The sequence below is a fragment of the Suillus subalutaceus genome (genome assembly GCF_016647625.1).
Source record: "Suillus subalutaceus strain FC151 chromosome Unknown DFJ58scaffold_79, whole genome shotgun sequence".
NCBI classification, from domain to species: Eukaryota; Fungi; Basidiomycota; class Agaricomycetes; order Boletales; family Suillaceae; genus Suillus; species Suillus subalutaceus.
The window spans coordinates 193,964-218,930 of NW_024540328.1; the positions used below are offsets into that span (position 1 = coordinate 193,964).

Here is a 24,967-nt window from a genome sequence, read left to right on the forward strand (position 1 = left end):
GACCTACATAATATCCCGTGTAATACGGGCCAGCGGATTATGGGCCGATGTTATGTATATTCCCGATGTTGACGGGTGGGCCGGGAGGCATATTATTTCCAATGGAGACGGGTGGGCCCATCTATGCTAATGTTATATATATCATCGATGATAGCGGATGGGCCGGGAGAAATATTATTATGGAGATGGGTGGGCCCATGTGGGTAATATGTAGAGTAGGATTGACATATATTATAGACCTGAGGAGAGATGTATAGCAAATAGTATTATATAGACGTGTGGGCCGACGTATTAGTATTATTTTGTAGACGGATGGGCCGAGGGAGCGGTGAAATATTTATTAGATAGACGGGTGGGCCGACGTGGGGTAATATCAGATAGACGGGTGGGCCGAGGGTGAGGGGAATTATTTATTACATAGACGGGTTGGCTGATGTGGGGTAATATTAGATAGACGGGTGGGCTGAGGGTGAGGTGAGTTATTTATTAGATAGACGGGTGGGTCGACGTGGGGTAATATCAGATAGACGGGTGGGCCGAGGGTGAGTGGAATTATTTATTACATAGACGGGTGGGCCGACGTGGGGTCATATTAGATAGACGGGTGGGCCGACGTGGGGAATTCTACATAGATGGGTGGGCCGACGTCGGGTAATATTAGATAGACGGGTGGGCCGAGGGTGAGCGGAATTATTTATTACATAGACGGGTGGGCCGACGTGGGGTCATATTAGATAGAAGGGTGGGCCGACGTGGGGAATTCTACATAGATGGGTGGGCCGACGTCGGGTAATATTAGATAGACAGGTGGGCCAAGGGTGAGGTGAATTATGTATTAGATAGACGGGTGGGCCCAGATACATATCATATAGACAGATAGGCCTAGGTATTGTACATTTTTACGAGTTTCGAGGCTCGAGTTAAGAAAATTCAAATTTAAGATGATATACATTTTTGTTGTCTTGAAATACCGAGACCCAAGACCCGAGATTCGGCACTCGGTAGTCGGTGAAATGAGTACAGAAATACATAAGATAATACACATTGTTCTCAGAAATCACAAGTTTCAAATGTCGATTTGTAAATCACGAGTCACAAGTCTCGAGACTCGAATCACCGAGTACCGAGTACTGAGAACCGAGTATTGACACCCGACACCCGGAATTCGGCACTCGGCATGCGAGACAAAAGATTGGAAACAAAACTCAAAATTCGAAACTTGAAAGTACTGACTACCGAATACCAAGTACCGAGTACTGAATCTCGGGTCTCGGTACTCGGTATTCGGTACTCGACACGATGCTCGAAACTCGTAAAACTGTTTCAAATCACTGAGTACTGACCACCAAGTACCGAGTACCGAATCTCGGGTCTCGGTACTCGACACAATGCTCAAAACTCGTACAACTGTTTCGAATCACCGAGTACTGACTACCGAGTGCCGAGACCCGAGATTCGGTACTCAGTACTCGGTAGTCAGTACTCGGTGATTCGAAACAGTTTTATGAGTTTTGAGCATCGTGTCGAGTACCGAATACCGAGTACCGAGACCCGAGATTCGGTACTCGGTTGATTCGAAACAGTTTTATGAGTTTCGAGCATCGTGTCGAGTACCGAGTCCTGAGTACCGAATCTCGGGTCTCGGCACTCGGTAGTCAGTACTTGGTGATTCGAAACAGTTTTACGAGTTTTGAGCATCGTGTCGAGTACCGAATACCGAGTACCGAGACCCGAGATTCGGTACTCGGTACTCGGTACTCGGTACTCGGTAGTCAGTACTCGGTGATTCGAAACAGTTTTATGAGTTTCGAGCATCGTGTCGAGTACCGAATACCGAGTACCGAGACCCGAGATTCAGTACTCGGTACTTGGTATTCGGTAGTCAGTACTTTCGAGTTTCGAATTTTGAGTTTTGTTTCCAATCTTTTGTCTCGCATTGAGATATGAGCAAAATACTATATACCGGGTGAATTTCAGTATTGGAAGTTTGATGCTTTCGATGTTTTTGATGTCGGGTCTTGATGCTTTCGGGCATTAACATGTAGATAGCCCTCGATCTCAGGGGTGTGGCAAAATTTAGATTGTCTGAAACAGATATAATTTGAGTGAGATATATGCAAAATACCACACACTGACTACCGAGGGCTGAGTACCAAGTGCCGAGTGCTGAGTGCCGAGTTCCGAGTTCCGAGTTCCGAGTGCCAAGTACCCCGATGCTCTCGGGTATTAACACCCAGATAGCCCACGCTCTCAGGTGCCTGTCAGAATTTAGATCATCTCAAACGGATGTGATTTGAGTGAGATATGAGCAAAATACTATATACCAGTTGAATTTTGGCATCAGAAGTTCGATGCTTTCGATGTTTTTGATGTCGGCTCTCGATGCTTTCAGGCATTGACATGCAGATAGCCCTAGATCTCAGGGATTCATCAGAATTTAGAAAGTCTTAAATAGATATGATTTGAGTGAGATATATGCACAATCCAAGATACAGGGTGAATGAGTCCCAAGTGTTGAGCGCCAAGTGCTCAGTTCTGAGTTCCGAGTGCCGAGTGCTGAGTGCCGAGTGCTGAGTGCCCCGATGCGTTCAGGCATTCAGTCACTGTCAGGAGGTGTTCCCTCATCCACCTCAGTGCCATCAGTGTTGCAATCAAGCTTTCTGCCGTGTGCTGAGTGCCGAGTTCCGAGTTCCGAGTGCCCCGATGCTTTCGGGTATTGACACCCAGATAGCCGTCACTCTCAAGGGCCCGTCAGAATTTAGATCATCTCAAACGGATGTGATTTGAGTGAGATATGAACAGAATACTATATACCGGGTGAATGTTGGCATCAGAAGTTCAATGCTTTCGATGTTATTGATGTCGGGTCTCGATGCTTTCGGGCATTGACATGTAGATAGCCCTCGATCTCAGGGGTGTGGCAAAATTTAGATTGTCTGAAACAGATATAATTTGAGTGAGATATATGCAAAATACCACACACTGACTACCGAGTGCTGAGTACCAAGTGCCAAGTGCCGAGTTCCGAGTGCCGAGTGCCCCGATGCTTTCGGGTATTAACACCCAGATAGCCCTCGCTCTCAGGGGCCTGTCAGAATTTAGATCATCTCAAACAGATGTGATTTGAGTGAGATATGAATAAAATACTATATACCGGGTGAATTTCAGCATTGGAAGTTTGATGCTTTCGATGTTTTTGATGTCGGGTCTTGATGCTTTCGGGCATTAACATGTAGATAGCCCTTGATCTCAGGGGTGTGGCAGAATTCACATTGTCTCAAACGGATATAATTTGAGTGAGATATATGCAAAATACCACACACTGACTACCGAGTGCTGAGTGCCAAGTGCCAAGTGCCGAGAACTGAGTTCTGAGTGCCGAGTGCCGAGTGCCCCGATGCTTTCGGGTATTAACACCCAGATAGCCCTCACACTCAGGGGCCCATCAGAATTTAGATCATCTCAAACAGATGTGATTTGAGTGAGATATGAACAAAATTCTATATACCGGGTGAATTTCAAGTGAGATATATGCAAATACTATATATTGACTACTGAGTGCTGAGTACCAAGTGCTGAGTGCCAAGTGCAGAGTGCCCTGATGCTTTCGGGCATTAACACCCAGATAGCCCATGCTCTCAGGGGCCCATCAGAATTTAGATCATCTCAAACAGATGTGATTTAATGAGTCCCAAGTGCTGAGTGCCGAGTCCCAAGTGCCGAGTGCCGAGTTCCGAGTTCCGAGTGCCCCGATGCTTTCGGGTATTAACACCCAGATCACCCTCACTCTCAAGGGCCTGTCAGAATTTAGATCATCTCAAACGGATGTGATTTGAGCGAGATATGAACAAAATACTATATACCGGGTGAATTTTGGCATCAGAAGTTCAATGCTTTCGATGTTTTTGATGTCGGGTCTCAATGCTTTTGGGTATTGACATGTAGATAGCCCTCGATCTCAGGGGTGTGGTAAAATTCAGATTGTCTGAAACAGATATAATTTGAGTGAGATATATGCAAAATCCCATATACTGACTACCAAGTGCTGAGTACCAAGTGCCGTGTGCTGAGTGCCAAGTGCTTTCCGAGTGCTGAGTGTCCCGATGCTTTCGGGCATTACCACCCAGATAGCCCTTGCTCTCAGGGGTCCATCAGAATTTTGATTATCTCAAACAGATGTGATTTGAGTGAGATAGGAGCAAAATACTATATATCAGGTGAATTTCAGCATTGGAAGTTCAATGCTTTCAATGATTTTGATGTCGGGCCTCAATGCTTTCAGGCATTGATATGCAGATAGCCTTCACTCTCAGGGGTCCTTCAGAATTTGGATCATATTTTCGCATCAGGAGTTTGATGCTTTCAATGATTTCAATGTGAGGCCTAGATGACTGTGTTCATTGACATGTGGATAGCCCTTAATGTCAGGAGTTCACAGAATTCATATGGCCTCACATGGACATATGAGGTAATGTAGGACATTCTCAACACATCAGGAGACACATAAAAACACATCATAAGGCACTACATCATGTCTTCAATAGTCATACCTATGTGTAGTATGATAGTGTGATCTTTAATATACTGTTCAGGCTGACACTCATCAAGTATCACAGGTCTATTGTACAGACTTAGAATAAAATACAGTAGTCTTAACTTGATAGTCATTACATGATAGTCTTCACTTGATAGTCTAATATGATTGTTGATTACTACATAATACATAAGCTGTGAGGGTTAGGATTATTATGGAAGATATGACAGTCATGGTTATTAAGAAAGCTTATATTATGCCTAGCAAGTTAAGACTATTGAGTTAAGACACTCATATCCTTAGTCTAGTAAGCACTGTCAAAGCTTGTGACCTTCTGGTAACCGTGTGGCAAAATCATATTTTGCTGATGTATATATCTTGTGATTGTAACTTTCTTGCACCAGTGCACAGTGATTGCCTTGAATTTCGAGTTTTTTTGTATTTAGAGATACATACCACTGACAGATACTGTTTCAGGGACTGGAACAGTATACTGGAAGCCAATCTATCATATTATACATAGGTGTGATCATAGCAAACCTGATGCAGTCCCTGATGATGTGTTTTTATGTTTCTCCTGATGTTTTAGAATTTTTCCCACACAAGGCTGACAACAAAAACATTGAACCTGCGAAGCTCAGACACACCCAATAAATTGTATTTTGCTCATATCTCCCTCAAATCATGTCTGTTTGAGGCAAAATATGATCCCCAACATCCCTTCGATAGTATATGCAATATATAAGGATACTAGGACAACAGGATTTATTCCTGTTGTGCTATGTGCTTACCCTTGGTGCAAGGCCTGACATCAAAATCACCTGATATATAATATTTTGCTCATATCTCACTCAAGTCTTATCCGTGTGAGACGATCTGAATTGTGACAGGCCTCTGAGATCAAGTTCTATCTGCTTGTGAATGCCTGAATGCATTGAGGCTAGACATTGCAAACATAGAAAGCATTGACCTTACAATGCTGAAATACACACAGTATATGGGATTTTGCTCATATCTCACTCAACTCTTATCCATTTGGGATGGGCTAAATTCTGCCAGACCCGTGAGATCTAGGGCTATCTGCATGTCAATGCCTGAAGGCATCGAGGCTTGATATCAATAACATCAAAAGCATCAAACTTCTGATGGTGAAATTCACTTGGTATATAGTATTTTGCTCATATCTCACTCAAATCACATCCGTTTAAGATGATCTAAATTCTGATGGGCCCCTGAGAGCGTGGGCTATCTGGATGTTAATACCCGAAGGCCTCGGGGCACTCAGAACTCGGAACTCGGCACTTGGCACTCGGAACTCGGAACTCAAAACTCAGCACTCAGCACTCGGTAGTCAGTATATACATAGTATGGTGCAAATATCTCACTCAAATTATATCTGCTTGAGACAATGTGAATTCTGCCACACCCCTGAGATTGAGGGCTATCTACATGTTCATGCCTGAAATCATCAAGACCCGACATCAATAACATCGAAAGCATCGAACTTCTGATGCCAACATTCACCCGGCATATAGTATTCTGTTCATATCTCACTCAAATCACATCCGTTTGAGATGATCTCAATTCTGACGGGTCCCTGAGAGCGAGGGCTATCTGGGTGTTAATACCCGAAAGCATCAGGGCACTCGGAACTCGGAACTCGGAACTCGGAACTCGGAACTCGGAACTCGGAACTCGGAACTCGGAACTCGGAACTCAGAACTCAGCACTCGGCACTCAGCACTTGGGACTCGGCACTCAGCACTTGGGACACATTAAATCACATCTGTTTGAGATGATCTAAATTCTGATGGGCCCCTGAGAGCATGGGCTATCTGGGTGTTAATGCCTGAAAGCATCGGGGCACTCTGCACTTGGCACTCGGCACTTGGTACTCAGCACTCAGTAGTCAATATATTGTATTTTGCATATATCTCACTCAAATTATATCCATTTCAGACAATCTGAATTCTCCCACACCCCTGAGATTGAGGGCTATCTTCATGTCAATGCCCGAAAGCATCGAACTTCTGATGCCAAAATTCACCCGGTATATAGTATTTTGCTCATATCTCACTCAAATCACATTTGTTTGAGATGATCTAAATTCTGACGGGCCCCTGAGAGCGAGGGCTATCTGGGTGTTAATACCCGAAAGCATCGGGGCACTTGGCACTCGGAACTCGGAACTCGGAACTCGGAACTCGGAACTCGGAACTTGGAACTCGACACTTAGTGCTCAGCACTTGGTAGTCAGTATATTTTATTTTGCACCTTTCCCAAGTACATACCCTTAATTTCAGAATGAAGTCCAGATGAAATCCAATGAAGTCCGAAGGACTTCCGGAGACTGGCTACTCTGATGGAGTGCTGGAGGACTTCTGGATGAGCACAGGAACCTTCCGGAGGAGTATAGAAACTTCTAGAGAAGTACAGGAAACTCTGGAGGAGTTTCACCTGCTGCATAGGGTCCGAAGATAAGACTTCTGAAGGTAAGCTTCCTAGATGGAAGCACATGGAGGAGAGACTGCAAGGGACAGAGTCCAAAGCAGGATCAGATAGGAGGAGTGGTCCAGAGGACAGGATGTCTGAAGGTTGCGCCATCTGAATGTTCAGATGTCCAAAGGTTATGATGTCTGAAGGTCATGATGTCCAAAGGTTACAATGTCCAAAGGTTTTGATATCCGAAGGGTAAGATGTCCGGAGATCCAAAGGTCCGGAGATCCAAAGGTCTGGAGGTCAGCAGGAGTGGACAGGATTATAGGACAGGAGAATAAAGGCTACCATGGACAAGGTCTGGAGTAGAAGCAAACAGAGGTAGGCTACACTTAGGTGGAGTCGGAGATAACAGGAAGTAGACATAAGTCTTGGAAAGACAGGAAGTGCCAGAAAGGCAAAGGTCCAGCTTAAGGAATCAATCCTTAAGCTTGGATAGAGATGGAAGGACAAATCCAAAGGTTTGGAAGTCCAGCCTAAGGAATCCTTCAGGTTGGATTCGGATCTCAGTACACTTCACTTGATTTTTGATATCCGGGACTCCATAGTCGGAACTTGAGTCTTGAATCTCGGGTGTCGGTTGTCGGTTGTCGGGTGTTGGGTGTTGGGTGTTGGGTGTTGGGTGTCGGGTGTTGGGTCTCGATGGTCGGGACTCAATATTTGGGACTCGTTGGTCGGGACTTGATACTCGATTGTTGGGATTCAATGGTCGGGCATTGGGTTTCAGGACTCAAATCTCGGGCTTTGGGACTCGGGTTTCAAGACTCGGTAGTCGGGACTCAATGGTCGATTGTCGGGATTTGATAGTCAGGGCTCGGATATTGGTACACTTCACTTGATTTTTGGTAGTTGGAACTTGGCATTTGGCATTTGGTAGGCTTGGATGATGTTGGCTTTCAAAGATCTATTATCATATATTGCTCAATGAAATACCAGACGATCGGAAGTGTGCTGGACATCACATATTCATTTGTCGAGACCCGGGTTCGGAACTCGGTACACTTCGCTCGAGTTTCCACTTCACCCCTTTGCAAGGCTCCATGCCATACTACATCATTAGATGACTTTGAATTATTACCTCCATGATATACAACTAGCTGAGCTCCATCATGTCTACAATTATCATTCTCCTGGGCCCACCGTTTATATTATATACCCCTACGTCGGCCTACCCGTCTATGCAATATATGTCTACCATTGGCCCACCCGTATATAATTAAATCTTTCACCGCTCCCTCGGCCCACTCGTCTACAAAATAATACCAATACGTCGGCCCACCCGTCTACAAAATAATATTAATTCGTCGGCCCACCCGTCTAATATGATATATATCTGGGCCCACCTGTCTATGTGATAACAAGCACCCTTGATATACCCGGCTATTTGATACATATCTACCTTGGTACACCCATCTACATAATATCCAACTACCTTGGCCGATCCGTCTATTGAAAATTCATGTCCATCGGCCCACCCATCTACTTTACATATTCCCCACCTGGGCCAACCCGTCTCCATCGGGAATAATAACACTCCCGGCCCATCCGTCACAGTCGAGGATATATCTACCTTTGGCCCATGGTCCGCTGGCCCGTATCATACGGGATATTATGCACGTCCGTTCACTCGTATAATACGGAGATATGTTACTGCAATATGTGAGATTTTTGCCCTCTTAATGGTATCCTTGATGTTGTCCTTCAACAGCTGTACAGTTTTTGGTGTCATTGCCGAGCATTCAGCAACGACAGGTGTCTCAGGTAGTGTCGTTGACAGTGATGTCATGTGTGTGTGCCATTTGGCGATGGGGTGGGGGGCTTGCAGGATGAAGTATGGTGTTCCAGGTAGAGTAGCTCTGGTATTCTGTTTTCTTGTAGTACGTGCCAGGCCTGCTTGTCTGTGTAGTTTTTAGTTAGGATGAGCACAACAAATGAAAAACTCACATGGACGACCTTGTTTTGAGTGATCTCCCCTTGCTGGATAAGTGCTAGATTGGTAGCTGGAGGAACGAACCTGTTGCCTCTGTCTATCACACTGACTCCTCTATCAGGGGCTTCCTCAATCCACGACGGCAACAGTGTTCTGTGCACGTGGGTGTCATACTGCTGGTCCTCTGTGACCTGAGATTGATCTTGACCGCTTGAAGAGTAGAAGGGCTGCGTGGAATCAGCTTGAAGTGATGGGATTGGGGCTGTGCGGATTGAGCGCTGAACAGTTGGGGCTGGGCAAGTTGAGCGCCAAATGGTTGGGGTTGTGGGAATCGAGTGGTAGATCCAGATGCATACATGTTGTCGTACTGCGTGAATTGATCCCTGCTGGCGCCAGATGCGTACATGTTGTCATAAAATTGATGCCTGCTGGCACCAGATGTGTACATGTCATCGTAAGGGCGTTGATCTGTTCGACTCGTTAGTTGTAGGTACTCGTGATTGGATTGACAAATAGCTCACCTTGGCCTACACTTTGCCAGCCCTCCTGCATGCTGTCTTGATCCTCTTGATGTGGATTGAAACCAAACACTGACATGGTTGGTTGTTCAGCCACGATATTGAGCTGATCAGCAGCTGGAAGTCCTGATGGGTTGAGTCCCGACCCTCTAGCTGGCTTAGGGATGGCAGCCTTGCCCTTTTGTTGTGTTTGTTGTGAAGGATGGCTAGCCGGCATATAGATGGTGGTCAGGAGAAAGAGATGGCAATTGATAGCGACGTCGATCGTTTCAAATTCAACACTTGTATTACACACATGAAGGTAATAAAAACACACCCAAATGTACATACTTGGAGCTATTGAAAAGCTGGTGGTCTGATGACGAAGTGATCAAGCAAGCGTAAAGGGCCTGATGTTTTGATAAGTAGTGCTATGGATATAATTGGACAGGAGGGAAAGGTATGGTGTTCGAGAAGCAGATTTATGGATGAAGCGTGTCAAGAAGTTGAGATATTAATGGCATGATCTGAACATAATTGAATGTGTGGCTATTCACTGATGCTATCAATTAGTGAGTGACCAGCTGGCAGTCAAATTCAAATACCGTGATTTGGAGAAGAGAGTACGATAAGGAAAGACTGTGAAATTGTAGCTAGGCATCATCACCTTCAGATTCTTTGTCATTGTCCGAGTCCATGGTATCATTGCTGTTATCACCATCTAAATCAGAGGACGTATGAGAACTGTTGCGGTCAACCAAGCTGGTGAATTGAGGGTGATGAGAAGATTCCCCCCTAGCTGATAGTAGGTCATTCTTAACGTTCAGGCCCAGGATCTTTCCCATTATGTCTGCCTGGGCAGCAACAGCGCAAAGAATATTGCATTCGTCGTCGTAGATGGCTTGAAGGTAGTTCCTGTCATCCTTGATTTCTGGATGGTCATGGCCGGTGAAAGCGGCTCTGACTCTCCACAATTCCTCATCGGAACATCTAAGGCGCATTTTGCTATAGCAAGCCTTGCCTTGAATAACTTATACATTGTCGACAAGTTCATTTCTGCGAGGCCCTTCAGTATTAATCCCTCATGCTTTTACTGTAAGATTAAGAATGAACCAAATAAAAGGACATTATAAACATACCTCTTCAATGTCTTCAGCTGTGAACGCTGGTCGGCATTCTCGTCCCAATGCACGAGCCGAGATATGAAGTTCCAGTGGAGAAGCTGGAGGAGAAGACAAACGAGGGGGAAGGGATGAGTTGCGGGCCTTCATTTGAGAAGTAGGTGTAGGAGAAGATGGCCGACAGGGAATATATACAAAGCGACACTTTCCACAAGGGGAAGGGCTATGCACTAGGTTCTCTTTGATGTAGCCAGGCTTCCCACGATGGGACGGAGATGTGAAGTCAAGCTTTCTGCGACGGGAAGGGCTATGCAATAGGCCCTCTCTCACTGCAGGAGAATTTGGCACCTCATCTACTGGGGAGAGAGGAATTTTGGGAGAACCTGAAAAATCAGAGCCAGATCCTATATCAGAGGTCATTAAACAGGGCGAGGTTATCTGCTTTCTTAAGAAAATCAAGGAAAGTTGTTTCAACATGGGTCGCACTGCTTGAGTTAGTGTGAGCAGGACTGCTTGACCTAGGAGAAGAGGGAATGTAGGATGACGGTGCAAATTCCATCGTCTCGCTGTGTAGACAGCTCAGCAGGTGATTACTGTACAGTGAAGATGCATAGTCTGTGGACTTTGAAAGACTTAGTAGTTTCGTCTGCAAGTCACTGGCAGGCTGGCAGCACAAGTCAAAGTATACAATGTAAGTCTGCATCTCTCAGTTTACCCTGATATTAATCACAGAATCAGGCACATGCCTTTGCAGGTTATGTCCCAACTGCAAATTGAAAGAATTTCCATCCATTGAGGTGCTTATTCTGCATCTCAATTCCCATTCTACTTGTTGGCTGCCCGAAGTACGACCACAAGAATTACCTGTCCCTCCTGTATTCCGTCGAGATCCTGTTTCAAGTACCACTGGTACTTGTCATCCAAATTCCGGCTATGTCTCTGGCGTTGGTAAAAATATGCTCGACAGGTTGGAAGACGATGAATATGCGTACTGATGAAAGATCAACTGTTACTACCCTTTCCATGACGAAGGTGAATGGGAATTAGGGGAGTTCTTAGTTGAAAACCTCACTCAAATGCAAATTACTAAGTTTTTGAAGCTGAGATGGGTAAGTAGGATTGTCCAAGCTATAGGTACAACTCTGATTGTATACAGTTTGACAATCACGCAAGACCATCTTTCACCACAAAAGATAGACTCTTGGACTGGATGGACTCGCTTCCTTGTTTTACAGAGTGGAAAGTCTCCAAAATGGAGTTTTTGGGTTACAAGACAGTCCATCCCATCGAACTTGTTTGGTGCGATGCATTGGAGGTAGTCAAACAACTATTTAGTGATCCCATCTTTGCGAACCATATGACCTTCGTCCTGCACCACGTCAATGCCTGAGATCAACGTGAATATGGAGATTACATGAGCGCTGATATGGCCTGGAAAATCCAGGTTCATTCATTGTATTCATGTGTTCCTCATTGAGTCACAGAAAGACTTGCGATTTTCTAGGACCACCTCCCTGTTGGCACAACCCAAGTTCCAATCATCCTGGGATCCGATAAAACTCCTGTCACGCGACTTACTGGGGGACTCGAGATGCACCCGATTTTCCTCACCATCGGTAATATCGATTCGGAGGTTCGCTCCAAAGCAACATTACGAGCTTGGCGCTGCGTTGCCTACATGCCGATCATAAAGTTCCGTGTGCATCCAGATTATCAGAGTATTCTCCAAGCATGGCTATGGCATAAATGTATGGACCTCATTTTTTGCTAACCTCAAGGCCACAGTGTAGAGACTCGCATTTCTGCAGGCTGATATGGGCCCCATATTATGAATTCTGACAACTTGCCTTCACTGCATGACTCACACCATCATCCACATCCGACTTCCACTATGTCTCTAGTCGACTCTGCATATCATGCACAGCTTTCCCATGAAACACGCCATAGGCACGATACTTTCCCACACAACATGCAGTATTCCCACATGTGCGCCTTGCACGCTTTCTCGCACTTAAGCGCACTACATCACACAGCATCCAGGAGCATCCATCCATCGTCCAACCAGTCCCTTGGTATGTTCCTTTTCATTATCTGACCATATTTCGCATATTACACTTCCTATTTCGTTATGGACCCTTACTTTACATCATTTACATACTTAGAGCGCTCCCTATTCGGCTCTGAGCCCTGGGAAAGCGCTTAGGTAGAACTTACATACCTTCATGTTCATTTTACACCTCACTAGACACCACCATGTTATTTGGCAGTTAGTCCATGCAATGCATGTATCTGTCGTCGCTATAGGCCCTAGCAGCAGTCTCTAGCTAGTGGCAACATCAGTACCAGTCTTCAGTTGCCTTTCTCATCCTATCATCATCATCAGTTGTCTCTCATCAGCCTCAGTTCACATTTTTACACTTGTGCACTGCTTGCACTACCTTCCCGTGCTTTGCGCACTTTCACACTTCGCTTTCCTGCGCACTGTGACAATCATACCAGCGCTAGGCGCGTATGAGTGCCATAGGCATATTTTGCCTTGCATAGAGGAAAAGAGTAAGGCGCTAGTCATCAGCACTATTCAACTCCCAAGCTATCCGCTTTGGAACCGCTTTTCTCCCATAGCGCGCTGCCCAGCCTGACGCCTAGGTATTCCATCCTCCCATGTCCTGCCTATGTCCACCTACCTCCACTGGTGCATTATTTTTCCTTAAATGTCGCTACTCATCAGTTGCAGGTCTTATTACATGCATCCTTGTGTTCCGCTGCGCTGCATGTCTTATTACCTGTCGCTACATCGTGCCTTCATCAGTGTTGCTACTATTCTCGCCTACACATTCCCGAACTTTTACGCAGTATGATAAAATGACCCATTGCACACACAGTACAGTACTTCCCTTCCCCGGACCTTTGCTGGTGTCAGAGTCACTTTAGTCGCTATATCCTAGTTTTGGTGCAATCGATTCCGCTCTTGCCAATCTCTCTGATCGTGTGTCGCTTGACTTGCTTTGAGTGCGCGTCGCTAAAGTTCCCTCATAAAGTTTGATTTTCGCAACGTCAGGATCACTATCAGTGGTCAAGCTATAATCTAGTCGCTATCGGGCATTCCACTTGCACTATCATACCTTATTCCTCGCTTTCCCTTCTTTTGATTTCTTCTCGCTGTCACTAGTCGGACGTTGCATAGCGCTATCGCATAGGACAACTTGCATAGCGCTCCTCACTTATACGCACATTTCTCTGTTGGAACTCACTTGTCGCTAGTTGCTGATTGCTACAATGCTACTCATTGGCTTTTTGGTCTTAGGTCGCTATAGGTTATTAGCCCTTCGCATCATCGCTACCCTTGCATATTTGAAGGGAGTTGCTTCAATAGCAGTCCTCTTGGGTCGAATACTACACTCGTGCCTATTTGGATAAGTAGTGCTAGTTTCTAACCAACCTAGTAGCAATTACTCTTTCACAGCGCTGTGATGACAAGATATGGCTGGGCTGTAGGTAAAAGCACCAAACCAAAATACAGTGGCTCAAAAAACTGTCCGCATGTTTTGACATTTTTCACTATCTATGATATTGTGTGAGAATGAACAAATTCCTCAAGGACATACTTATACACATTGTAGTATGGCTTCAGGGCTTTTATTTGAGCCCTACATCGTGGGAATCGGCGGAGATATGGTGGAGATATAAGGCTTATAAAATGATGACTCATGTGGACAGTTTTTTGAGTGTATATTAAAACTATATAAATCATTATTTATGACACCATAAAAATCATGCCACTATTATATAAATTATAAAGTGGTGTCATTATGTTATTTTATGACTATATCTAACTATATAAACCAGAATATCTCATGTATCATAGTCATAATCACCATGAAAGCCATCTCCTCTGCTCAAAGAGATAATATCCTCTCTCTGTCTTATGCTGGCCTCTCTGCTCGCCAAATTTCCTCTAGAACTGGAATATGCAAGTCCACTGTGGCCAAGTTCATCAAAGAAAGCCACCCAGACAAGGAAAACTCTTGTGGAGGACGTCCATCCAAGCTTACCTCTACTGACAAAAGGGCTATTATCCAACATATCACTACAGGAAAGGCTGATAATGCTGTCCAAGCCACCCATTATATCAATTCCACCATCACTACCCCTGTCTCTTCACAAACTGTGAGGAATGTTCTCAAGGCAGCTCATCTCAAGGCAAGTAACAAAGAAGAAAAAGCCTCTTCTCTCCATCAAACATAGGCAGAGAAGACTAGCCTTTGCCTTAGCTCATCAACACTGGACTGTAGAGGACTGGAAGCATGTTATATGGTCAGATGAGACCAAAATCAATAGGATTGGGTCAGATGGGAAGGTGTATGTATGGAAAAAGAAGGGAGATGGCCTAACAGACAGAGAGGTTAATGGGACTGTGTCAAGTTTGGAGGAGGTTCTTTAATGGTATGGGCTGTATGGATGGAATGGTGTGGGAATGCTTGCTGAGGTTGAGGGAAGATGAATGCTGAGCAGTATGTGGAACATTTTAAATGGACCACTGTGCTGCCTAGCTTGGCAGAATCAGGGATTGATGAAGAAGATACATCATTTTCCAACAGGATAATGATCCCAAGCACACATCCAGAAGAGCTAGGGAATGGTTTGAAGAACATAACATCAATGTTCTTGACTGGCCAGCACAGTCTCCTGATGTCAATGTCATTGAACATCTCTGGGGAACACTCAGAAAAAGCTTCAAGCCTATGAAAACCCCCCCTAAAGGAGTATGGGAGCTTTGGGAGAGAGTAGCAGTGGAATGGGGGAAGATCACAGCTGAGGATTGCCAGAAATTAATTGAGAGTATGCCTAGAAGGATAGAGGCAGTAATTAAAGCCAAGGGAGGTCATACAAAATACTAGAATACCTGGTTATTACTGTAAAATACTTGAGTCAAAAAACTGTCCGCATGAGTCACCATTTTGTGAGCCTTGTATCTCCACCATATCTCCACCGATTCCCACGGTGTAGGGCTCAAATGAAAGCCCTGAAGCCATACTACAATGTGGTATAAGCATGTTTTTGAGGCATTTGTTTGTTCTCACACAATATTATAGATAGTGAAAAATGCCAAAACATACGGACGGTTTTTTGAGCCACTGTATAGACGAATGGCAAACAAACATTAAAGACTCTACTCGAACACCTGGCGAACAACACTACGATTCACAGATCGGAAGAATACTTTACTGCATCTCGGCCAAAATATCATCAACGAGCTTATCCACAGCTGCCCTCTCCGACGGCGACAGGTCGTTCAAACGTTGGACGATTGAATCAAACGCTGCCCTATTGTCCTCAACGACAAATTCTGACTTGCCAAGTGGCGCCCTTAGCATGCTCCTGCAGCGCCCAAAGTAAGATTGTGCTGGAGAATGCAATGATATTGTCGTGGTCACACTTGTTTGGGTCAATCCAGCGGGACAACCTCTTCTCAAGTAATACACGGTTGATTATGCGGAAGAGGGCAGGGTTTCTGAATGCTGCATTCTACGTAAGTCCAAGTCAGACTTTGGAAACAGTTATATCAGAAACTTTGAACGCAAGCTCACAGTGTCTGGATCATCGAGGTAAGCAAAGCCGATGCAGAGGCTATCAATGTAAACCTGCTGGTGCACCAACTCTTTGTTCCGCTCGCTAATAGGGAGGGCAAAATCGACTGCGGATTGACCTACATCTTTGAATATACTTCGAATGCTGTTCGGAATAGTTTTGAGCTTCTTCACTTCGGTTTTTTGGCTTCCAGCCACCCATGCATCCACTGAGTTCATCGTCAATGGTGACGAATGCATCTCCACTCCCTGATTGAATGCGCGAAGCGCCATGTCTTTCAAATCGTTGCTCGCCACCATCAAGTTGTTAAGGAAATCCCTCTTGAACGCGTTGTGGGCACTGTCAACAATGCGTGAGATGGTGGCTGATGACAGTGGAGGTGGTTGGGTACTGTTGGACGTGAGAGGTTGATCAGTTATGGCAGGGGAGCCCAAGCCTGGTTGGGCTATGTGACCTGTGCCTGCGGGTTCTACAGGAGGGAGGCGCAGGTGGACAGGCTTGCGAACGGCTCTCGAGGATCCGGGTACAACCTAACATTTAGATTAGTAAATGTAAACTACTACACAAAAAATGTACACGAATCACGCTGGTTGAAAATTCCTCACCCCGCACTAGTTCACCTGGTCTTGGCTTCGCATATGCCATGACGAGGCGATAGGCTTCATACGGTGCTGCTCGACTCGCTGCACGTACTGAAGGGACGCGTAGCAATGCGTCGCTGTGGTCTGCTCGCATCCTCAGACCTGGCCTGTAGTTATCAACAGCCTGGTGGATTCCTTCCACGTTGAGCGCGGGAGCCTGTATGCGGGATTGGTACTGGAAGGGGGGTGGCGGACTGTGAGGGCATCCGCTGCTCAAATTGAGCAGGTGGTATGGCTGATGTGCCAGCCATTGATTGCTGGTTAGAGGGGGGTATCTGCCGGGCCATCTGTGGCAGGAATGATGTGCGCGGTATGGTCGATGGGCCCGCCATCGATTGGTGGCTAGAGGGAGGTATCTGTGGGGGCCATCGGTGACAGGAATGGTGCACATGGTACGGTCAATGGGCCCACCATGAAGTCCCGGCTAGGGAGGTCCATCTGTGGGGGTTCGCCGCTCCACAAACTGAGGATGGGACATTGTCGATGCACCACCCATCGTGTCCCGGCCAAGAGGGTTCATCTGTGGGGGGCACTGTTGCAGGGGACCACAGCATGCAATGCCATCAATGGACTCACCGTCATATTGTACATATGTGGGAGCCCCTACTGCAGGGATCGCACATACGGTGCCATCGATGGACCTGCCATCAATTGTGCACTGTGCGGCCTTGGTTGAGGGGGGTGAGTGGCTGCTGGCTGTATAGCCAGTTTGGATGGCACTACCGGACGCTCTATGGCCAGTCCAATCTGAGCGCTGGCGGTATTGCCACATGGGTTCTTCCCTGTGGACTCTGGGAATTTCGGTATTTGCTAGGAATTTGTTAGTTAGCAGTGACGATGAAGAATTGATATCGCACCTTTGATTTCCACTTTCCCTTTGATGGTTTCTTGGGAGGCATGGTCAGAGAGCTGGAAAATCTGAAGGGCAAGGGCAACACAACTAAATTTAGAGCGGCACTGACCGCCAATCAGTTAGACACATGTTTCATTGAGGCAGTAAATCGAGGGTGGAACCTAGAATCCAGTCTGAACACACATGGTGATCATGTAATTGTATCAGGTGTGATCAGTCGAGGCACTACAGCAATCGGTACAGGAAGGGAAACACCGTCTACACGTTGTCGAAAACATGAGCCACAAACACGTCATATGCAGTACACTGAATTGTCGGGAAATAGGAGGGTAAATAGAAGGACCCCAAGCTACACGTGGAATGGTCGAGAATATATACTTAATCACTGTAGAAATGAATATAAGCGCTCAAATATTAGTAGAGAAATGAGGGGGGGGGGGTTACCTCAGAACTCGCCTCCAAAACAAACCCTTCACCTTTGACACCCAATCAATTGGAACTAACTTCCGATACGTCATCACAACAGCTCTCGTCGTCATCCTCCGATTCAGCGCTGTTGATGAAGGGGTCCAGTAGAATACTTATCCTTGGTGATTGTCTGGTTGGAGTCGTGCAAGTTGTGATCGATTGCAAAGGCCTCAAGTTGATTCAATTGCTCCTCTGAAATGCTGAATTCTAGCAGCTCCTCATCATAGGTTCCAACACCAAAGTCAAAGTCATCTTCGAGCTGGTTTGTCGTGACGGTGGGTCATGAACCTTTCGAACATGTGGGCTTCATTGGAAGCTTCAACGTATTCACGAGCATTCTTCCGCTGAAGTAGGCTAAGAAGCGTTTGATGACGCTCAGCCTCCTCTATCTCCCAGGCAGTCATAAGGAGACGCAAGCGTGACTTTTCACGAGTCGCTTGCTTTGCGGAAACGGCTTGCTTGATAGTTTCCTCGTCCATGCTCTGCAAGCCGCGTCGAAAAATAGTAGCAGCCTGTACATTCTTATTAAATGTTGCACCATAGGATAGATAAGCATTGAACGTACCGCTTTCGCATCAGCTATTGATATATCTGGCGTGATCATTTCTGAGTATTGACCTCCTTGTCCAGCGCAGTTCTGAAGCACTTGGCCCAGCAGGCCATGCATAAGGAGTAAATTTCGATTTTGCACGGTCTGTATACTGAGAGAGGCGGCGGACAACGCCATGGGCTGGAAGAGATGGAGTATAATCCCGAATGATATGAGGGCTCACAAAACAGTCATTTAAATCGGTGGGTGGGGTAAGTGGTCTGTCGCTGGATGGAGGTGATGAACTCTGGGGGGGAGATGAACTCTGGGGAGGAGATGAACCCTGGGGGGGAGAGGCATGGCGTTGGCGAGTAGATATCATGATATGTGCTGACCGTCAGCAGTCAAAGCGGAAAGTGTCGGACTTTGAAAGACTTAGAGGAATTTTGCAGTCGAAATTCCAATGCGGATCTGGAACGCAACTACGATGAATGATGAAGTTCCAGCAGACGATATTCCTTGGCCTTAGCAAATCATTTCTGATAATGCAAGAGATCCCACTGTGACCTGCCAAAACTCAGACTGCCAACAACGTTTTCCTTTCCTAATCCAACCAAGACATGCTGGCCAGTCGAGGTCTCAAGGACACATGGCCAAGCCTCCTGCAGTTACGCGGAGCCCACAAACATCATGATGGGCAGTCTGGAGCAGATAAGACCATGGAGGATTCCATTCGGACTGCTCAATATCATCCACAATCAGGCTATGTCTACGGAGACGGACAGAACATATTTCAGCAAATTCAGAATGATGAACATGAGCCAAAACGGACACACAATCTGTACTGGCCCTTTCGCGATCATGGAGAGTGGTCACTCGGTAAATTTCTAGTTGAGACCATGATGCAGACAGAGATCGATCGTTTTCTCAAACTGTCTTGGGTATTCTATATGATCTGTCTGTGTACTACTTGCTAACTCTACATTTTCAGTTCAATGTGAAAGAAAAACCCTCATTCTTGAGTGCTCGAGAACTATTGTCCTGGATGGACCTTTGACCTCCCGGGCCGAAATGGTGTATCACGCAGTTTGAAGTCCAGGGGTACACCACCAGCTGCTCCCATTCATCTAATATGGCGTGATGGCCTTGAAGTTGCGAAGAGCCTCTTTGGCAACCCAATTTTCGCTCAAAACATGTCTTTTGATCCTTTACATGTCCGGGAGGGTGCGCAGCGAGAGTATGGAGAGTGGTTCACAGCAAATCGAGCATTCTCGACACAGGTATGTGCTTCTGTTCTGTATTTTCACATTCTCAACTATCGACTATTCCAGGACCAGCTGCCCGAAGGGGCGACCATAATGCCCATAATAGCTGCGTCGGACAAGACACCAGTCACAAGACAGACGGGCGGTCTGGAAATGCACCCTCTTTTCCTCACTATCGGCAACATCGACTCTGACATTCGTATGAAGGCTACATCCCATGCTTGGCGATGTGTAGCATATATACCAATCCCCAAGTTTGAAACACATTCTGATTATCACACAATCCTGAAGTCGCATGTCTGGCACAAGTGTGTTGACTTAGTCTTTGCCAGCTTAAAGGTCGCAGCAAAGGTCGGCGAGTTTATGCCTGATCCCTTTGGTGAACTTTGATATTGCTTTACCCCTCTTGTCGCTTGGATCGCAGACCTTCCAGGAACAATTGATGATCGCCTCTGTGTCAAAGAACGCATCCCCCATCACACTGGCCACTCACAAGCAATTCGGGGATGCCAACCGTCACGATCCTCAGCACAGCGGAACATACCTTGGAGCTATTGTACATTCTCAGCAAGTCCATCGATCCATGGAATCTTGACCGGTTCCAGAAGAAGGCGAAGGAGCTTCTCCTCCTAGGCAGTTCATCTTCCGTTCTGGCGCGACTGGGCGCTCACCCAGGTCTTTATTTTCCTTGTCCCTGAAATCCTTCACACCCTGCACAAATTCTTCTTCGACCATCTGTTGCAGTGGTGTAAAGAAGTGGTCGGAAGCGACGAGCTTGACGCACTGCTACAAGAGTCATCACAAGTGTGTTGGTGTGCGTCACTTCTCTTCTGGGATCTCACATGTAGCACAGATGACTGGACGAAGAGCATCGTGATATCCAGCGCACCATTGTCGCCATGATTTCGGGTGCTGCTCCCCCTGAATTTGTGCAAGCTATTCGTGCTCTCATCGATTTCATGTATCAAGCGCAGAACCCTGTCCATACAGAATCAAGTATCGAGGCAATGCAAGCGTCACTTAACGAATTCCACGATTGCAAGGTGGCAATCCTGGAAGCTGAGGCACGTCGGGGAAAAAGCAGCATCAAGGAGGACTTCTACATACCAAAACTTGAGCTCCTTCTGAGCTTCGCAGAGGCCATTAGGAACAACGGTGGATTGATTCAATTCACTGTGGATGTTAGTGAACGACTTCTCATCACACATTGCAAAAGCCCTTTCACAAGAACGAGCAAACAGAAAGATTTCAGCGAGCAGATCGTCCACATCCTTGATCGTGAAGAGCGGATGCGGCAGTTCGATCTATATCTCCTCCTTCGCCAACACAACCATGCTCTCGTGAATGCCGTCGTTGATGAAGATGAGGAGGTATATGCCACAGGACCCGACGATGGCATGGGTTTCTCGTGTTGCCCCTGACGAACAACATCATTTCAGCTGCCCCCAGGCCCATACGGAATCATTTCACCAAGGGCATCCTATCCGACAGCGCCAATGCAGCGCTTACCAGTCACTCGCTCTCCTGATGGCTCAAATCTGAGCTGGCCTGATGTGATGCGCACCTATGGACTCCCTGATCTTCGTCACAAGGTCACAGAATACATTCAGCGATATGCAGATGATGTCGAAGGGTGTTTCCGGATGTTTAGCACCATTAAGATTTGGTCCAAGTTTCGTATCCAACTGCATTTGACATTTCGCCCATCAATTATCATGCCTAGCCAAGCTGTCCAGGCCGAACCACCAAGTGATACATTCCCATCTGGAAATTGTGATGCGATTTTCTTAGACACGGATCAAGGCGCAAATAACCCTGGTTGTAAGTTGGTTTATACTACCTATCTGTGCCATATACTGATGACATCTACTGTCTAGTTCCCGTTGCTCAAGTTCGCATTGTATTCCAGCTGGCCCCACCCCGGCGCTCAACTGCGAAGCTTCCTGACTTCCTGTTGCACCCCCTTCTCTATGTCCAACCTTTTCAGTATTGTAAAAACCCCCGAAGATCTAGAGGACACTCGGTTGTGGAAACTTGAGAGGGTATATGCACCTGCAACGCAGCCCAAAACCCGCACCGGGTTTGTCATTCCCATAACAGAGGTAACACATGCTGCAGAGTTAGTCCCAGTGTACGGAGAAAAGGTTGACCATTCCTTGACTTCAGCGACATCTCAGGAGCACTATGACCACTTTTATCTTAACCGTTATGCGGACAAGGAGATGTATAACGCGTTGCATGAATCATTGGACACTGAGTATACTCTTTAGGATTAATCTTATGCCACTGTTCTTTCCAATAGCAACATCATTTGTAAACACAGTACTGTAGGCGCAATGATCTTGGTCCTCGATTAGATGCTTTTGGATTGATAAGATGACCAACTCGCTGATAAATCTCGCCTGAGTGCTAACATGATAATCGGACTGACCAACCAATCACATCCCTCCATCACTGCGAACATAAGTGTTCGTAACACGCTTAGCGTAGGCGAGAGAAGCCTTCGTTTCAGTGGTTTTGCAGATGCACGACCATATAACTGTCTATATATAAAACACTCCCCACAATGTGCCATCGCCGCCGGCGAGGGACCCGTTTCGGCCGTTGCCGAACCGAACAGGGTGCAGAGATGATGCTGGACAATTGGCCATCAGGGAAGTGACGTGAAAATGGTAAAGTTTTGTCAAGCTTTACCTGATTTAAAATTTGTATAATATCTATCAAAATGATAGTTCACTAGAAAATGCTTTATATACCCAGAGTAAGTTGGATGAAAACTCCCAAAAGCACAATCATGATAGTCTACCTGCAATTACTTGCCATTTCTCACCAAATCGGCAAATGTTGCCAACACTTGGCAGCCATGACAAAGTTTGATAATGTTGGGTGGCTTCAAACAAAAGCTAATTTTTCAACCTTTGTACACACATTTTTTCCAAAAAAATTCATTTTGTAATTAAACAAACAAGATGTAAGTACATATATACATATATAACACTACAAAAGACAGAAAACGAGTATAAGAGGGAGGAGGGTCCACAAAGGAGGGTCCGCGAAGGAGGGTCCAAGAAGGAGGGTCCGCAAAGGAGGGTCCAGGAAGTAGGGTCCAGGAAGGAGGGTCCAAGAAGGAGGGTCCAAGAAGTAGGGTCCAGGAAGGAGGGTCCAGGAAGGAGGGTCCGCGAAGGAGGAACCAAGGAGGAACCGCGGAGGAGGGATCACCAGGGAGGAGGGACCACGAAGGAGGAGGAACCAAGGAGGAGGAACCATAAGGGAGGAACCAAGAGGGAGGGACCAAGAGGGAAGGCCAAAGAGAGTGAGAGTTCGAGATTCAGAGAGTAATTAAGTGGTGGTGGTAGCATTGAGAGAAGGAACTAGTAAGAAGACTCTAACGTTGAACTTTGAAAAAAATTCGGACTTACATAAGCATCCCATAGGGCCGAGCCTCTTGATCCCAAGTGGTCACTGGTGACCATAGGTGACCATGCAGTCGAGAAATGCTGGTACACTTGCCTATTTTCATCAGAATTATACATTTTTGCCATATCTTACCCTTCGCTACCAATTTGCTTATCTTATATATTATTTTGTCTACTTTTGTCATTACATATAATCGCGTGAATTTTTGATCTGGTCTTACCAACTACAACTACAAAAACCGTCGCCTCGGCGATTTCCTGATGTGTTCATGATCACAGTTCCTCTACACAGACCAGTACCCTTTCAGGGTCCTGGAATATACCCAGACCGTCATTCGTGGTATCTGGTCGGACATTGGAACTAGTCTCAATTTTGACGATTGGCCTAGTAGTGTTCTGCAAATGGCTGGAATGTTGTCACGGTATCTATGCTCATATGTAGTATTTCTGACAACTCGAACAACCGTTACAATATTTCACAGGTAATTCCAAGCTCTCCAACTTGAACGTTCTGAATCCGCAGGGGTATCCCTGAACACAAATATAAATAGACTGGATCCACCTCATTCATTTCTTCGAGCAGATAGGCTAAGTACTTAAGTACAGTTGATACGTTCATATTGCATATCGTAACATTGCATATATGTTGTAATGCATGGACTTTTGAGGATCCCGACATGGGTGGGCTGAAAATGCAGACATAATAACGCATAATGCATTGCTATTGTATGAATGATATGCACTATCAGAGGGTGGTAATTAGGGCAATGGAACATAAGTAGCACCCAAACCATTGTTCTCCAGCATTGTCCTGCTCAGCTATGTAAGCGTTGAATGGATATGATGTCCTGTATTCGTAAAATGACCCTAAACCTGAAATGCAAGCCACGCGATAAGCCCGCCGCATACACTCGACCTAGATTGCTATCAGTACTATCATTCCCGGTAATATGTACACGGTTGCTGATATGCAAAACTTTATAACACTTCAACATCGTGCTCAACTGGTGTCGAAAAAATTCAGGTGTATGCAGAGTACCTAGAAATGATGTTTTGTACAAGTAGAATAAAATTTCTTGGATGTTGCAGCTGCGAGAGATGAAATAGTGATAATTTGCAACCTTGGTCCAACACAAATCACCCAGATCCCAAAGATCCTGCCAAGGTATTCGCAAAATTTTACCCGGAGCATAATGAACACCTTATAGGGATGTAAGAACACCAACTCGATAAAGGTTACTCTCTTGTGTTGAGGTGCTACAGTGGTAGAATCAACGACGAGTACAAAAACGTGACACCAGACAGGGGAGATGCGTAAGTAATTCAATCTCCTCCTCGGCACATCCGGCATCTATCCTCTGCAGCAGTCAAGTCTCACAGAGTCGCATCATTCTCTCCAATGGCACCACACCGCAGGCAAGCAGTCCAGACAAAAGCCGAAAAAGATGCCATTCGCGAGGCCAACATCAAAGCTGCTATCCAAGCTGTTAGAGAGAAGAGGGCTAAAAACCTCTCAGCTGCAGCTGGCCAGTTCAATGTGCCATACCATACCCTTCGTCGACGTGCACAGAACCTTACGAAACCTCATTCAAAGGCCACAAATTCCAAAGCGAGATCGGCGAGAAACA

The 24,967-nt window shown here is 46.0% G+C and overlaps 6 protein-coding genes across 6 annotated transcripts; 4 read left to right on the plus strand and 2 right to left on the minus strand.

The window, feature by feature from the left end:
* Window positions 1-8,787: 8,787 nt before the first annotated feature.
* On the minus strand, window positions 8,788-10,458 carry DFJ58DRAFT_842932 (uncharacterized protein; the record flags this gene model as incomplete). The annotated part of the gene is made up of 6 exons (XM_041392892.1): window positions 8,788-8,928; window positions 8,975-9,113; window positions 9,152-9,428; window positions 9,482-9,759; window positions 9,809-9,833; window positions 10,125-10,458. 6 exons carry the CDS (start codon window positions 10,456-10,458, stop codon window positions 8,788-8,790), a joined length of 1,194 nt encoding a protein of 397 aa, XP_041242153.1.
* Window positions 10,459-11,758: 1,300 nt separating this feature from the next.
* DFJ58DRAFT_662887 (uncharacterized protein) lies at window positions 11,759-11,968 on the plus strand (the record flags this gene model as incomplete). The annotated part of the gene is made up of 1 exon (XM_041382327.1): window positions 11,759-11,968. A coding segment is annotated over one exon (210 nt), but the record flags the coding sequence as incomplete, so codon positions are not given.
* A 114-nt stretch (window positions 11,969-12,082) lies between these two features.
* DFJ58DRAFT_627135 (uncharacterized protein) lies at window positions 12,083-12,340 on the plus strand (the record flags this gene model as incomplete). The annotated part of the gene is made up of 1 exon (XM_041381130.1): window positions 12,083-12,340. A coding segment is annotated over one exon (258 nt), but the record flags the coding sequence as incomplete, so codon positions are not given.
* A 3,572-nt stretch (window positions 12,341-15,912) lies between these two features.
* Window positions 15,913-18,856, minus strand: DFJ58DRAFT_842934 (uncharacterized protein; the record flags this gene model as incomplete). The annotated part of the gene is made up of 9 exons (XM_041392893.1): window positions 15,913-16,104; window positions 16,167-16,697; window positions 16,780-16,965; window positions 17,273-17,328; window positions 17,385-17,618; window positions 17,666-17,726; window positions 18,166-18,259; window positions 18,418-18,611; window positions 18,695-18,856. The coding sequence occupies 9 exons, from the start codon at window positions 18,854-18,856 to the stop codon at window positions 15,913-15,915; spliced, it is 1,710 nt and encodes a 569-aa protein (XP_041242156.1).
* A 422-nt stretch (window positions 18,857-19,278) lies between these two features.
* DFJ58DRAFT_842935 (uncharacterized protein) lies at window positions 19,279-22,193 on the plus strand (the record flags this gene model as incomplete). The annotated part of the gene is made up of 9 exons (XM_041392894.1): window positions 19,279-19,615; window positions 19,682-19,938; window positions 19,990-20,231; window positions 20,256-20,274; window positions 20,348-20,479; window positions 20,668-20,727; window positions 20,808-21,293; window positions 21,363-21,752; window positions 21,801-22,193. The coding sequence occupies 9 exons, from the start codon at window positions 19,279-19,281 to the stop codon at window positions 22,191-22,193; spliced, it is 2,316 nt and encodes a 771-aa protein (XP_041242157.1).
* A 296-nt stretch (window positions 22,194-22,489) lies between these two features.
* DFJ58DRAFT_915033 (uncharacterized protein) lies at window positions 22,490-23,294 on the plus strand (the record flags this gene model as incomplete). Its single annotated transcript, XM_041395418.1, has 3 exons — window positions 22,490-22,581; window positions 22,656-22,684; window positions 22,934-23,294. The coding sequence occupies 3 exons, from the start codon at window positions 22,490-22,492 to the stop codon at window positions 23,260-23,262; spliced, it is 450 nt and encodes a 149-aa protein (XP_041242158.1). The 3' UTR covers window positions 23,263-23,294.
* Between the last annotated feature and the right edge of the window lie 1,673 nt (window positions 23,295-24,967).